At 38.5% G+C, this 15,240-nt stretch overlaps 2 protein-coding genes across 3 annotated transcripts; both read right to left on the bottom strand.

The window, feature by feature from the left end:
• Positions 1–3,960: 3,960 nt before the first annotated feature.
• On the bottom strand, positions 3,961–7,412 carry LOC308389913 (uncharacterized protein). Of its 2 annotated transcripts, none has more exons than XM_080871518.1 (2): positions 7,351–7,412; positions 3,961–5,813 (listed from the first exon to the last, which is right to left on the bottom strand). In XM_080871518.1, exons 1-2 carry the CDS (start codon positions 7,358–7,360, stop codon positions 4,444–4,446), a joined length of 1,380 nt encoding a protein of 459 aa, XP_080727644.1. In that variant the 5' UTR covers positions 7,361–7,412; the 3' UTR covers positions 3,961–4,443. The 2 variants fall into 2 exon arrangements, with proteins under 2 accessions (XP_080727644.1, XP_080727645.1); XM_080871519.1 differs by lacking the exon at positions 7,351–7,412 and adding an exon at positions 6,811–6,907.
• A 2,073-nt stretch (positions 7,413–9,485) lies between these two features.
• On the bottom strand, positions 9,486–15,027 carry LOC308389391 (uncharacterized protein). The gene is made up of 2 exons (XM_080870790.1): positions 14,953–15,027; positions 9,486–12,775 (listed from the first exon to the last, which is right to left on the bottom strand). Exons 1-2 carry the CDS (start codon positions 14,960–14,962, stop codon positions 11,481–11,483), a joined length of 1,305 nt encoding a protein of 434 aa, XP_080726916.1. The 5' UTR covers positions 14,963–15,027; the 3' UTR covers positions 9,486–11,480.
• Positions 15,028–15,240: the final 213 nt, after the last annotated feature.

Here is a 15,240-nt window from a genome sequence, read left to right on the forward strand (position 1 = left end):
ACCGAACAAAGAGTCTGTGAACCAAAAAAACAGCGAGTGTTTGTGCTTAAGTGTGTGTGACCAGGACAACCGGGCGCACCACGTGGGCTGACCTGCGTCAGAGCGTCTCACATCCTGGCGTGCCAAAACACATTGTCATTTTATGGAAAATAATGTTTGATTTATGGTTAATGTTACACAGAAGGAAATTCAGACGGACATTTCTTATCTGTTAAAAGGCTTAACGCTCGGCTTTTATCTTAGATAAGTATGTTTGAGTCTGACTTAAGTAAGGTGCTTGTGTCTGAAAAAGCAGGATTTGCTGTTATTGTGTCTTCTGTGTGCTTAACAGATTCCTTTGGCTGCTTGCCATCCCGAGTCCACAGCACATTCCCATTTTCTCATGAATGCATGCTTAACTGTGCAGGTTTTCTCACCTGGGAGACAGCAGAGAGGTTATAGGCGTATAGAATTAAAGAGCAGAGCCTCTCTAAAATCCTGGTGCTTTTCATGAAGCTTTCCAGCAGCTGTAGCCAATCGGTGTCTGCTAGACTTCACTAACTGGGAGTCATTAAACTAAAGCTCTCCATTGTGTTTGTGCTCTTTAGATCATGTTAATTGAATTATGAGAATATGAGAATTTCATTCGATGTACAGGCTGTCCAAGAAATTTGTGCTCTAATTCTGGTCTTTTGTTAGTCTTTAAATTATCACTGAATAGCAGGTTATGTATAAGAGAGTGATCCTCCCCCAAAAAGCCTGAAAAGGCAGTAAAAGTTGTACCAGTTGGTCCAGAAGGTGACATATAGGGGTCCAGGGGCATGCCCTACCTGGATATTTAGTGGAATCTGGAGGAACTTTGCTGTCTAAATTTTTAGGTTTATTTCCCAAAAATATTTGAATTTGAATTTATTTATTTAAAAGGGACAGTGCGGTTTAACATAGTCCAAGTACGAAACATGAAACTGATGTAACACACATAAGTTTATAGCTATTGCTAATTTTCAACAATTGTCCCTTGTTGGGTTTACAATCAAAATAGGTACATTTTACAATAAAACATACATTTTCATAAAGCCAAATAACATCATAAATACAATTACAGTTAATAGACAATAATTTCAAATAAAATTAAAATCATTAGTTAAAATGACTACATCTCTGATTTCCCTTTAACCTTCAATGCAAAGGATCTGATGTCTGTAATCAATATGATTTTGGTTGGAAGTGTGTTCCACAGATGGCAGGCCTTTATGGAAAAAGCTGACTGACCGAATGTAGATCTGTGATATAATATCTTGCAAGATATTATATATTATATATGTATATTATATATACAATTAAAGAGTTAACAGTCCACTGAATTTTTACAACACAATCTTAACATTCAGTCCTATTTGAAAATCAAGTCTCTGAGCTCTCTAGTTTTTCTCTTGCTGGTGCAGTTTTAACCTTGTTGGGCAGCTTTTTTTGTTTACTGCCATCAGTAAAAATGATTTATTTGCTAGACATAAGCTCAGATACACACAATATAATAAATGAAATCCACCTTGGTGTCAGCTGTTTGATGCATTTCTTACTGAAAGCATTTTTCAGGTGCCTTCATCTTCTGCTGGAGCAATCGATCACATCCGTGCACCACCTGCACCATGCTGGGAAGTCTGGCTTTTGATTAAAGTCGCTCATTGGATTTACACTTCTGTGTTAATATTGCCATGGTTGTCACGGTACTGGGTCACAGACCCAGTGCTTTGTGTTTATTGGTGAACTGATAGTTCTGATTATTATTATGATTTTCTGCTTAGCTTACATCTTTAGTCCTTGGATTGTGGTTTCTGTTTTGTATCATCTCTGTGCTTCAGCTTCCTATGTTTCCGCGTCTTAGTGTCAAGTCTGCATCTTGGTGCTTTGTCTCAGTTTCCTGTTTTACTTTGGTAGTCTTTGTCCCATGTTTATAATTTCAGTTCTGCTCCTCGTGTCTCGTCATGAGTGCATTATCCCAGCTGTTTCCCTCCTGTCTCCCATTCACTGATTACGCCAGTATGTATTTAAGCCCTGTGTTTTTCCCTGCCTGTTGTTGCGTCCTCTGCGTTAGTTGTGTGTTCCTCAGTTGTCATGTTTTGTCAGGTTATGTCATGCCATGTAATGAACTCCCAGTTTAGATCATCCTTCCTAGTTTGAATTTTGGTTTTGTTTCTAGTGCCTATGTATTGTGTTTCTAGGTTTGTTTTCTGCCAGTGAATAAAAACTGCCACCTTTAAGTTAAATATTTCGTCTCTGAGTCCTGCACCTGAGTCCAACCATGGCCTACCACACAGCTCACCATGACAATAGGTATGTTTTAACCGCAAATGCTCTGAAAACCTACAAGGTAATCTATGCAGTAACCTCACGTGTACTTCCATGGGAATGCAACTCCACATTGCATTGATGCAGCCCTCAGCTTCCCCACTTGCATTTACAGTTTTTTAATTTTACTTTTCTCAGTGAGAGATTAATAATTCTTGCCTGATTATAAAGATTAACAGATGTCAGCAAATTCCTGGAAGGAGATTTTGTTTGTACAAATAACACATTCTGGAGTAAACCTGACAGAAAGGCAGACATGAAATGTAAAACTGAGATCAGCGGTGAAACATGACATGCTATTGGAATGCAAACTATAATGTGATATTTAGAATCCCCATATCATTTCCTAAATGCTTCCAATACAAACAAAGGGAGTAGAATTTTAAGAACTGCTTTAAAGATAAGGCATTTTTTTTGAAAGAAGTCTTACAAAGATACTGGTGGCTGATGAATTTTCCCTAAGCTTTCTTGTACATGCACCTGTCGCTGAGATTTGAATTAATTTGAAAATCTCGCCTTGTTCTCCAGTTATCGCATTCACAAAATTAGGTGTCCACACGGCGCGCCCACCCTGCAAGGTAAAAAATCTCCCATCAGTGTTTTAAGGCTGTGGGGTAAAAACCTATTTAACATTTTAATCACTTTGAACTTCATATCAATCTTTTGGCCTTGAAGGAGAGGTCAGAGGTCAATTGTGACATATTTTAGATTTAGATTTATACTTTTATACTTTAGTTTTAAAACTTTTACTAATTTTCAATAGGGCTGTTCGATATAACGATATATATCAGATGACGATATAAAAACGTCGTTTCATTTTACGCTATCGTTTGTTTCGCGGTGTCACAAAATAAACTGTTTACGGCAATATTTTCTCATCGTTTTGATGGTCACTGTAGTGGTTATATTAATTTATTAAAGTTCTCTCTTTCTCTTATATTTAATATAACTACACTACAGACGGACAAGCGGCTGTTTTTATGCGTTGTCGTTAGCAACAACAACGGTAAAACCATCGCATGTCCGCTTGTTTATTTTCCACATAAACCCTTCACAATAAAGCTCAAGATCCTGTTGACTTTTCAAAATAAACGGAATCACGTGAAAAAGTATGCAGAGCATTTACAGATGAGAAGCAAAAAGGAGGTGTGGTGCTAAAAAATAAACCTTAGACTCAAACGTTAGAACAGGCTTTCCCCCGCAGCACGCTGTGTAATAAATACTCACAAAGGAAACAGCAGCCGATACAACATATGTCTAAAAATGTGTAGTTTCATGCATCGGTTAAAACACTCAACTCCATGTACACGACGCCCAGCTGGAAACAGTTCAGCAACCTGAGATTCACAGAATTTACAGAAAATGTTAAATTTTTGTGATTTATATCGTTATCGGCTGATAGATGGTTTATATTGGGATATGAGATTTTGGTCATATCGCACAGCCCTAATTTTCAAGCAATAAATTATTACGTTGGCCTTTAAGACCTCAATGGATGTAAATCTAATTTTAATGGATTGTTAACATGACTCCACACCCCTGCAAAGTCTTTATCAGAATTCATCCAAAACTTTTTGAGCTACTATGTTTACAGACAGAATGCGCATAACAAAGAGAGTCGACACAGTAGGGGAAGAAGTCCCAGCATTCTTTTTCTTTTGTTGCTGGCAACGCATATAAAACACAAAGACTCCACGTTTATGGACACCACAGCAGTGTGTATCTCAATATGCATTATGAAATTATTTTGGGATGCCTAAGACAAGTAGAAGTGTAAAGAAGTTCTGGACATCAGTATAATACTGTACATTTTAAATTAATGCAGGTGTTGAATATGCACATTGTACACAAAACAGTAAAAAAGCACATTAAAAACAGTTGACTGTTACACACCTCATTTCTTCTTTAAATCCACACCATCTTTGACTGTCAGTGCCTCTACCTTTCATGCTAACTAACATGCAGCACTCGTACTCCTGGGTTGTATTCGTGACACAGATCAACGTACACTGATCAAATGTTATCTTTTTTAAATAAAGAATAAAATATTTTAAATAGAATATACTAAATATATTAGGAAATGTGTTGTTTTAATGAAGTGCAACAGTGCAGTTTCTACACTACGTGGATTTTCATGTGTGTTTTAAAACTGTACTGATGTCTGTAACTTTTACCACAAAATTCGCAGTCAAATGGTTTTTCTCCAGTGTGGACTCTCATGTGTATCTTTAGATTTCCCTCCCGGTTGAACGTGTTACCACAAACGCTGCAAACAAACCGTTTCTCTCCTGAGTGAACTGACATGTGCCTCCTCAGATTACATCGATATCTGAACGGTTTACCACAGTGATCACAGACAAATGGTTTCTCCTCTGTGTGAATTCTCATGTGTCTCTTAAGATCAGTCTTGTGGTAAAACCTCTGTCCACAGTCTTCACAACTAAAGGGCTTCTCCCCTGTGTGTACTCTTATGTGTAGTTTAAGGTTTGCCTTATGGTTAAATCTTTGTCCACATTCATCACAGCCAAATGGTTTCTCCCCCGTGTGGACTCTCATGTGTCTGGTAAGATTTGTCTTTCGGCTAAACCTTTGTCCACAATCATCACACCCGAATGGTTTTTCATCTGCGTGAACTTTTGTGTGCATCTTCAGATTTCCTTGATATCTAAATCTTTTACCACACTCAGTACAACCAAATGGTCTCTCTCCCGTGTGGACTCTCATGTGTATTCTAAGCTCTTTCTTTTGGTTAAATCGTTTACCACAATCGTCACATCCAAATCGTTTCACCTGAGAATCAACACTTTGCTCCACTCTACAAATTTTCTTATTATCCAAACAGTTGGAAGACCTTTTTTCTGAATGACATGTCACGTGTTTCTGAAGAGACTGCTTGCAGACAAACTGTTCTCCACTCTCAGAGCAGCTTAGAAACTTTTTTGCAGCGTTACATCTCACATCATTTTTTACACCTGACTCAGTTAATGTGCTGTCATTCAGCCAGCTGTTGCTTTCATCAGCTTCAGGTCCACAATCTGACAAAGGTTCCTGCCAATCATCGTCCTCACTGACTTCAGTCTTTTCAAACTCTGAGGCCTCTCCATCAGTACTTGATTGTAAAGGAGTATCTGGATGGGGGTGTCTGACTGGATCTGGTGAAGAATAGTTTCCTATTTTTATCTGTTCAGCTGAGCTGCTAGCTGGAGGCTCGGTCTCTCTGCTGTTTTCAGTTTGGCTTTGATGAAGCGTTGAGAACTGAGGTTTCTCATCATCATCTTCACTCTTCACATGAACAGCAGTGAATGGGAACCCAGAGATATAGTCCTCCAGCCCACTGAGCTGTTCTCCCTCTTGACTTTTCCAGAATTCCTCCTGTTCCTCCTTTATGTGAAGAAACTCTGAGTCATGATGGTCCAGACTGAGACTGCATTCATGGAGAACCTCTTCTTTTATCACCAAAAGCTGCTGGACATCTGCTGGAAACACTGAAACACACACACTTATAATGAACAATGGCAGCTAGCTCAATGTTAAACAGTTTTTTTTCATTAGTCCCATATCTCTAAAGTTAGAAACATCCTGTTTTAGAGTGATGCTGAAAACCTAGTTCATGTATGTATTGTGACTGTAATTTATTATTATCAGGATGTCCTAAAAACTGCATGAAAAGTCTGCATTTGATCCACAATGCTGCAGTGAGAGTACTGACATGGACTAGAAAGAGAGAGCTTATTTCTCCTATACTGGCTTCTCTTTATTGGCTCCCTGTTAAATTCAGAATCAAATTTAAAATCCTGCTTCTCACATACAAGGTCTTAAATAATCAGGCCCATCTTACCTTAATGACCTCATATACCGTATCATCCCAATAGAGCTCTTTGCTCTCAGACGGCAGCAGTGTTGCCAACTTAGCAATTTTGTCGCTATATTTAGCGAGTTTTCAGACCCCCTTAGCGACTTTTTTTTCTAAAAAGCGACTAGCGACAAATCTGGCGACTTTTTCTGGTATTATTGGAGACTTATTTATGACGACTTTTTGACGTGAAAACGCGTATCACTCTTACTCTCAACAAGCAGCAGTGCTGCCTTGGGCACCTCACCCGTGCCAAAGTGCTCACAGGCAGAGGATAGTCCTCCCCAGCTGCTATCAGAGCAGGAGACGTTCACACCTGTGCGTCCGAACAGCAAATGAATCGCGCATGAGCGAAGCCGCTGCTCCCGCACTGACTGTAACGCAGTCAGTTCTTCTTTTACTGTTATGCTGTTTTGTGGATCACAAGGTTAAAAACTACTTATAAACACACACTCTCACACACAAAGTAACTCCACCAGAGTGCCAATTTCAGGTCACTTTTGCCGGTCCAGGCCCGGATAAAGGAGCAGGGTTGGAATTGTGACATTAAAAAAACAATAATTGCTAAAAGAAATTTAATTTGTAGTTCTAAATAAATTCTAACTGCATTTAGGACGTTTGTTACTCACTTTATGTCTCTTCTACGATGTTATTTCTCTCTCCAACAGCGTAGGTTACAATGACATTAGCATGACCAATTATGCAAATTAGGCGATGACGTCATTTGACGACTTCTAGCGACTTTTAGGACAGCCGATAGCGATTTTCCTTACTGAGGAGTTGGCAACGCTGGACGGCAGGTTTACTTGTAGATCCCAGGGTTTTTAAAAGCAGAATGAGAAGCAGAGCCTTCAGCTTTCAGGCCCCTCTTCTGTCAAACCAGCTCCCAGTTTTAATAATAAACTACAAGAGATCAAAACTTGCTGCAGCGCTTTCTTAGCTGCCTCCATCAGCTCTCTCCTCCTTTTGAAAGCAGCATTTCTCATGTAGCTGGTTAAATATTAGGGGGGAAGCTAGCGCAGATTGCCACAGCATAATATGACAGTAATGTCTGATATGTGCACACGTGACAAGCTGCGCACTGTTTGGATTCACATATGGAGACTTTCATTCACAGAAAATCCGCTGGCTTCACAGTTCGGTGTAAATTTTTTGATCAAAACACTCACCCGCAGCCATTAGACAGCTTCAACTCTACCTCTGGATATGCCGCCAGTACCGGAAATACGCCACGTCCTTCCCCTGTGCAATAATTCAACAACTTCCGGTCTCTGTTTTGTCAAAATAAAAGTCATAGATACACGCACTGCTGGATCATGAGCGGCAAAACTGTCTTTATTGAGATCAAAATAAAATTCAATGGAATTTTTTCTTTAGAGAAACATTCACGTTAATTTATCTGGATTTTAACAATCAATAGAGCAGTGGGTATTAGCCTAACTTTATATTGTGGTTTCTTACATCACAAACTGTCCCAGAATTGAATCCACAGCGATGTTTATGCAAAACGTTAGACAGTCTGAAATGTCCTGGTCTAAAAATGTATTATATTGATATTTGTGCAGTTTCAGAATGTATGAGTGAGAGAGACTAGAAGTGTCTGTCTGAACAAATCATAGGATTTTATCAGTGGATTTTAATGCAATTGTAATGCTAGACGCCAAGAATTAATTCTAGACGGTGCTCCACATCTGTCTGGTAAAAACTTGTGGTCTGAAAATTTGAAGCAGCTACTTTTGACTGTTCTCTTATTGCCAAAGTGGGTAGCTCCACATGTTTGATTTGGGACATCTTTTACACCAGATGCCTTATCTGACTGGTAAAGAAAAACATGAACACATTTCACCAGCCTTGGCATCGTTACACCTGTGCAGTTTAGAGTTCACTATAAAATTCCTTAGTTCACTTGTAAATGTTTGCATCGGTCATACACAAGTATCAGTATCTATCAGACTGGGGTATAAAGACGTAACTCTGAAACTCTGGCACAATCTCCCCTTCCAGGTCAGACTGCCTGCTTCAATAACAGCTTACAAACCTCAACTGAAGACTCACCATTTCTCTTTAGCATGTCCTCCTAATGCTATGTAAATCGGTCTTTTAAATTGTTTTACCGATTGTTGTGCTGCACTTCGGTTGATGTCTGTTGTGATATGAGTGATATAAATAAACTTGGCTTGACTTTAAATTTTAGATTGATTAACAAATCAAAAACAAAAACCTTGTCACTATTGTACATAATAAAAATGGTAACACCTAACAAATAACCAACACAAAAACCACTGTTTAATGTAACATCACCATTAAATTTCACTGTTCATACCTCATGGTGCTGTTATAATCCAGGTTTAAACATTATTTACAGCACAGTAAAAGAACATGAATTAAAAAAAAGCCAAAGTAGTTATCTCTGTGCAAATTAGTGATGATTAATTCAAGTAAAATATCTCATAAACGTACTAAATAAAAGTCAAAGTGGAATATACTCTATATACATATTTTTAATGTACCAAAAACTAGAGCATAATGTCAATAACCCAGCAGCTCAGTTTTCTCACAATTCAGATTATTGCCTGTAAAGTGACAAACGTAACCTTGATCTTCACAGTCAGAATCAGAATACTTTAATAATCCCTAAGGAAATTATGCTATCTTGAGACGCTTTATATTGTAAGGTAAAGCCCAAAAACCATTATGTGTAAATTTGAACATTTCTATAGGAGGACTAATGAGTAATGAAAAGTTCACAGGTCCTTTGGCTGAATGAGCTAAATATACTATTGGAAATGAGTAGAAATCAATCAATAAAAAGAATATTCTACCACAAATACACAATATGCTTATCATAAAGAAGTTTTGTACTCATACTGAATTTTACACAATTTTTACACCAGGTGTCCTGCATGACGCAACCCTCTTTGGGATTTGCGTCTCCTCCCAGGCTTGACTCAGACTTTTCAGGTGTTAGGCAAATCTTTAATCACTACACAATAGTGCCACTGTACTTTTTGGACTGTGCAGTATCATGTAGTATGTTTATATACTACACAAAAATATCATTTTAACAGTTTTAAAAATACCAGAGGCTATCTTTCCATTCTTCAGTGGTTTAAAGTAGTTGCAATGTGACGTCATCTGAATTTTCCATCATGTTACAAAATACATGTGAAGGCTGATAACTGGTGTTAAGATTTCCGGTCCTTGTTCATTTGGAAATCTGGGTTTTGGTGATCTTGTGTGATAAAGCAAATAAGTAAGTTAAGAAATGAGCAAATGAAAACTATTCTAAGCAGTGAACATTCAGCTGAGACTCTGAAATTATTGACACCAGCAATTATATTAATGATGCCTGTATTAGTGTTAAAGTTTGTCACGTCTGACTGACAGACTGCTATCACTTACCAGAATGATGAAGACAATATATATTATGAAAAGGATCTCTTATAGTGGTAACCGTGTGTTTGATATGTGGCACAAGTCTGACTGAACTCTCAAGGACAGTTTGTTGCTGCGTAAAGACGAGAATTGGACCAGTAGATCAGTAAAATTAATGAGTAAGAAAAGCACAGTTATGTCAAGGAAAAACAATCAAACAAACACATTTTTGAATTTTGGCAACAAAATGACAAACATTTTCCACCTTTGAAAATTGGAAGTTGTGGCTAGCTAGGGCTGCTCAATTAATCGAATTTTAATCACGATTACGATCTGGGCTTTCAACGATCATTAAAAATAACTGAGCCGATTATTAGCCCCTCCCTCGTGCTTTACTCGCGCTGCTCCGTGTGGCAAATCGAGCGCACCTCTCTGCATTTCGAACACGTGTCACAACAATTAAGAGCAGCGGTCCCCAACCTTTTTTGCGCCACGGACCGGTTTATGCCCGACAATATTTTCATGGACCGGTGTTGTGCCAAAAAGTGATTGTCTGCCAAAAACTGATTTCCGGTATTTGCCAAAAACTGATTGCTCGTATTTAAACTGCTAAAAGTAACTTGTTGGGCTATAACATGTGAAACACGTGTCAAATGCATCCCTCATGGATGACATAAAGTCATCTTGAGCCACAAGCAACATTCGTGTAACAAGGTAGAAGCCACAATCAGTTTTTGGCAGTGACTTTTATATAACCTTTACTTATGCAGTTACAAAAATCTCATTAACATTAAAAATGTCTTCTGTAAGAGTAAGTTGGCCAAGAGGACAGCAGAAATGGCAGCAAATATTACAATAGTTCTGTAAAAATATTTTAAGTGGGGATAAAGGACCAGATTGGTTATAATGTAAGTACAATAACACAGAGTTATAAAGATACTTGAAAAACAGATAATTTTTTAATTCTATATATAACCCCTTCGTAAACCCTGTTCACCGAAGTCTATTTACCAACATACGTAAAGATATTACATGTAAAAAAAATAAACAGAAACATTGGAAATCAGTTTTTGGCAGGCAATCACTTGGCACAACACTCGGCCTTTAAGGTGTCGCGGATAAATACAACAAAATAAAACTAGTACCGGTACCGAAAAAAAGAAGATTTATTCATAACACACGTGAAAAGACCAAGGAAAACCGAGTAAACGATAAAAACGATAACAAAATAACGCTGAAAACCGATAAAAACCCTGAAAACTATACATTTCACACCTGAGCCTCAACTCTCGCGGCCCGGTACCAAACGACTCACGGACCGGTACCGGTCCGAGGCCTGGGGGTTGGGGACCACTGATTAAGAGGACCCGAGGGAAGCTCGGAAAGCTAAGCAGAAGTTATTTGGAGAGGAGAGTGACTGCCGTTGGTTGAAAAGAGAGGTAAAAAAAAAAACTTCAGTGGTGTGGAAACATTATGGGTTCGCGGAGTCAGACGTGGATCAAGTAGACATAGTGTGTAAACTTTGCTACAGTGTCGTAGCTGCACCACAGAGCAACGCTGCAAAGTTCACTAAACATAGATGTTTACATTTTTCATTTATTTTTTATATTGCAAACATTTGCACTGTTATCAGTATTTGCACACTATTTTATATTATTTTTTGACAATCTTTAAAGTCATTATTCAATACATTGTTATTGTTAAATAAATATCGTCAAATAATCGAGATCTCAATTTCAGTGAAAATAATCGTGATTATCATTTTTGCCATAATCGAGCAGCCCTATGGCTAGCTTTGTCAAAAATAAAAACAGCACTGATAAGAACACTGTTTTGCACATCATTGTGTTTGCAGAGATAATTTTGATGGGCATCGCTACTCCCAGTCACGGGAAAAAATCCCGTTGAGACTCTCAATACTTATTTATTCCTTGTGGAGTTTGGTGTGTATCTTTAGATTACACTGGTGTCTAAATCTTTTGCCACAAAATCCACAGTTATAAGGTTTCTCCCCTGTGTGAACTCTAATGTGCGTCTCAAGATGAATCTTTTGATTAAATCTTTTGCCACAGAAATCGCAACCAAATGGTTTCTCTCCTGTGTGGACTCTCATGTGTATCTTTAGATTCCCCTCTTGGTTAAATATGTTACCACAAACACCACAAACAAACTGTTTTTCTCCTTTGTGGAGTGCCATGTGTGTCTTCAGATTACACTGGTAACTAAATGTTTTACCACAATCGCCACAGGTATACGGTTTCTCTTCTGTGTGAACTCTCATGTGTCTCCTAAGTTCGATCTTTTGGTTAAATCTTTGCCCACAATTGTCGCAACTAAACGGTTTCTCTCCTGTGTGCACTCTTATGTGCATGTTAAGATTTCTTCGATAGTTAAATCTTTGTCCACAAATGTCACAGCTAAATGGTTTCTCCCCCGTGTGGACTCTTATGTGTCTGGTAAGGTTTGTCTTTAGGCTAAATCTTTTACCGCATTTATCACAAGCATACGGTTTCTCTCCAGCATGGAGCCTCATGTGTACATTCAGACTTCCTTGATATCTAAATCTTTTACCACAATCTGCACAACAGAATGGTCTTTCTCCCGTGTGGACTCTCATGTGTACTCTAAGATCTTTCATTTGGTTAAATCGTTTACCACAATCATCACATCCAAATCGCTTCATCTGAGAATCGACACTTTGCTCCACTCTAGAACTTCTCTCATTCACCAAACAACTGGAAGACCTTTTTGCATTATTTACACCTGACTCAGGTGTTCTGTCGTCATTCAATTGGCTGTCGCTGTCGTCAGTTTCAGGTCCACAATCTGACAAAGGTTCCTGCCAGCCATCCTCACTGACTTCAGTCTCAGAAGATTCCGGTGCTTCGCCATCAGTATTTGTTTGTATATTGTTATTTGTACTTCGGTCCATTTTCCTCTGTTCAGAGGAGTTGCTCGCTTGAGTCTCAGTCTCTATCTTGTTTTTATTTTGGTTTTGATGAACCTTTAATGACTGAGGCTTCTCTTCTTCATCTTCACTCTTCACATGAACAACAGTAAATGGAAACCTCTTGATATCCTCCTCCAGCCCATTACAGTGAACTCGCTCTTGATTTTTCCACAGCTCTGAGTCAGGATGGTTCACACTGGGGCTCCATTCACATTCATGGGAAACCTCTTCTTTTATCACCAGTAGCTGCTGGACATCTACAGGGAAGACTGAAACACACACACTCATAATTAAGAGCAAAAACTCTATAATCACATAACTTATCACTGGTACTAATACTCCATGTTAGTGAGATCTGAGATGACTGTGGATAGACAGTGCTATTAAATATAATCTAAATTAATCTTAACTGTGACCACCTAATAGAAAATGACATTGCCATCCAATACCATCCAGCCAGCAGTGCTGCCCCTCAGCCTCTTAGCAGATGAACCTATGTTATAAGTTGGAAAATCATGGGTAGTTTTCAGAAAAGTTGACTTCTCATCTTGACCTTGAAGTTAGTGTAATCTTTCAGTTGATGTGCCGACGTTATGAATTTCAAAAACAATACATCACCTCTATGACGATTTATCACATGCACAAACCTGGGTGTCCACATCGTCCACCTATCAGGTGGGGTGTCGACAATACCCTATCAGGCTTTTACGGCTGAAGGGTACACAAATGCCCGTATATTCTCCCAGTTCAAAAAATCATTTCAATTCTGAGTGTCCGACTGAGTATTCAGTTTTCATTTGTGCCAGAAATACACAACTCAACACTAGCCATGCAGCTCCTCTTCTGATATGTACAGCTATTGGTATCATACACCTTTACAATACTCCAAATTTATTCTCACCCCACCATTTCCTATTGCTGAATATTACACCCACTACTGCTACCTACTACTAACCTATAACATAAAAATCAGCAGGATAGATTTCCTTTTACTGAACTGTTTCAGTTAACAGGGAATACTTATAAATGTATTTTTTTCTCTCTGTCAGGGTGAACCATTTGATTGATTAGCTAACATTTAACCATTACACAAAGAACGATCATCCACTGGCAAACATTTTAGACCAGGAAATACAAAATCAATCATTTGAAGTGGTCCTTTTCTCCATATTTTTAAATGCAGGTAACATTCACTGAGTATTTTCATTCCTCTGGGACAAGCTAATGATGGACGTTGACTTCTTTGCACAGCTGGATTTCTTGTTTTTAATACTTCAACTTTCTGCATTTTATGAAGTTTTTTGTGTACAATTTTTCTGTAATCTGTATGCTAATGATCCAATATTAGAGGAATTGCATATGCCATCACAATTGTAAAAATGTTGTGACACTGCATAAAATGTAAATAAAACAGATTTGCAAGTCTCATAAATCCACATTTTTTTTAATTCACAATAGAACACAGACAACCTGTCAAATGTCACAGCTAAATGTTTTGCAAGCTTAGATTATTTATCTGGTTAACAGTGGTTTAATGGTTGTACAGCAATAGTGCTAACGAGCATGACCGAGGGGGACCCTGAGCTGATGGACAGGTGCAGGTCAGACTTTGGGAAGACTTGTCTTTGATTCTAAAACGAGGTCACACATCAGCTTGTGCTGTTAGTTTTAAAGTATCAGTCTACTAAAATTCTGCAAATCAAATGCTAATGTTTTGAGGATACTTTTAGCTCATAGTCAGCTGTTTGCACAGATAATGTCTCTGTTGTTTGTTGCCTCTGCAATCAAAGACATGTATGCACTTTTATAACTGTGGCTACAGCTCTCTGAGTGTACATGCATGGCTGCAGTTATGCAGGCTGTGTGTGAGAGCAAGCACCTTTAATTTTTTTTTTTTTTTAATGGAATAGTAAATTTACTTGAGCCAAATGCCCCTCAGTCAAAGTTGGTTGCTCTTGTTCCTATGCTCTCGTGCCCATGACCCTGTCCCAACTTGCCATCAAATTCAAAATGATCTCATTTCTTTTCTTAAAACGGTTAATTTTTCCAGTTTATAGATGTGGTATGCTTTCTGTGTTCTATTGTTAATTAAATATGGGTTTATGAGATTTGCAAACCACTGCATTCAGTCTTTGTTTACATTTTACACAACTTTGTTTGGAAATGGGGTTGTATCTATCAGACGAGTATCTGCCTTCACTGCTCCCATACGACCATGCTTAATGTCCGTGTGTCGCTTAGCTTCCTCCCTTAGCTCCTTCTCTCCTTCTATTGGAAGGTATCAGTTCATGTAGCTGACTACATGTTAGGGGGACGCTTGTTCAGACTGACGCAAACGTGGCAAGCTGCGCACTGTTTGGAGCCATATGCGGAGATTTTCATTCACAAAAAACCCGCTGACCTCACAGATCACCGGTAATTCTTTCAACAAGTTCAAAACACTCACCCGCAGCCATTATACACCTTCTACTCTACCTCTGGATGCTCCTGCCTGATGATGCGCACCCGCACTGGAAACACAACTTGTTCTTCCCCTGTGCAATAATGCACATACTTCCGGTCTATTTTTCATAATAAAAGCCATAGATACATTCTTTACTATCCTTAAACTGTATTAGTGAATCTGTATGGCAAAGACCATCGCCTTCTGTACAATGAGCAGGAAAACACTCTGTCTAAGGGAAACTACCATCACTTTTTGTACCATGAGCTTTCCTGTAGTTGGCTTGTAATT

This window comes from Rhamphochromis sp. 'chilingali' (genome assembly GCF_963969265.1).
Source record: "Rhamphochromis sp. 'chilingali' genome assembly, chromosome: 21".
Lineage (NCBI taxonomy): Eukaryota > Metazoa > Chordata > Actinopteri > Cichliformes > Cichlidae > Rhamphochromis > Rhamphochromis sp. 'chilingali'.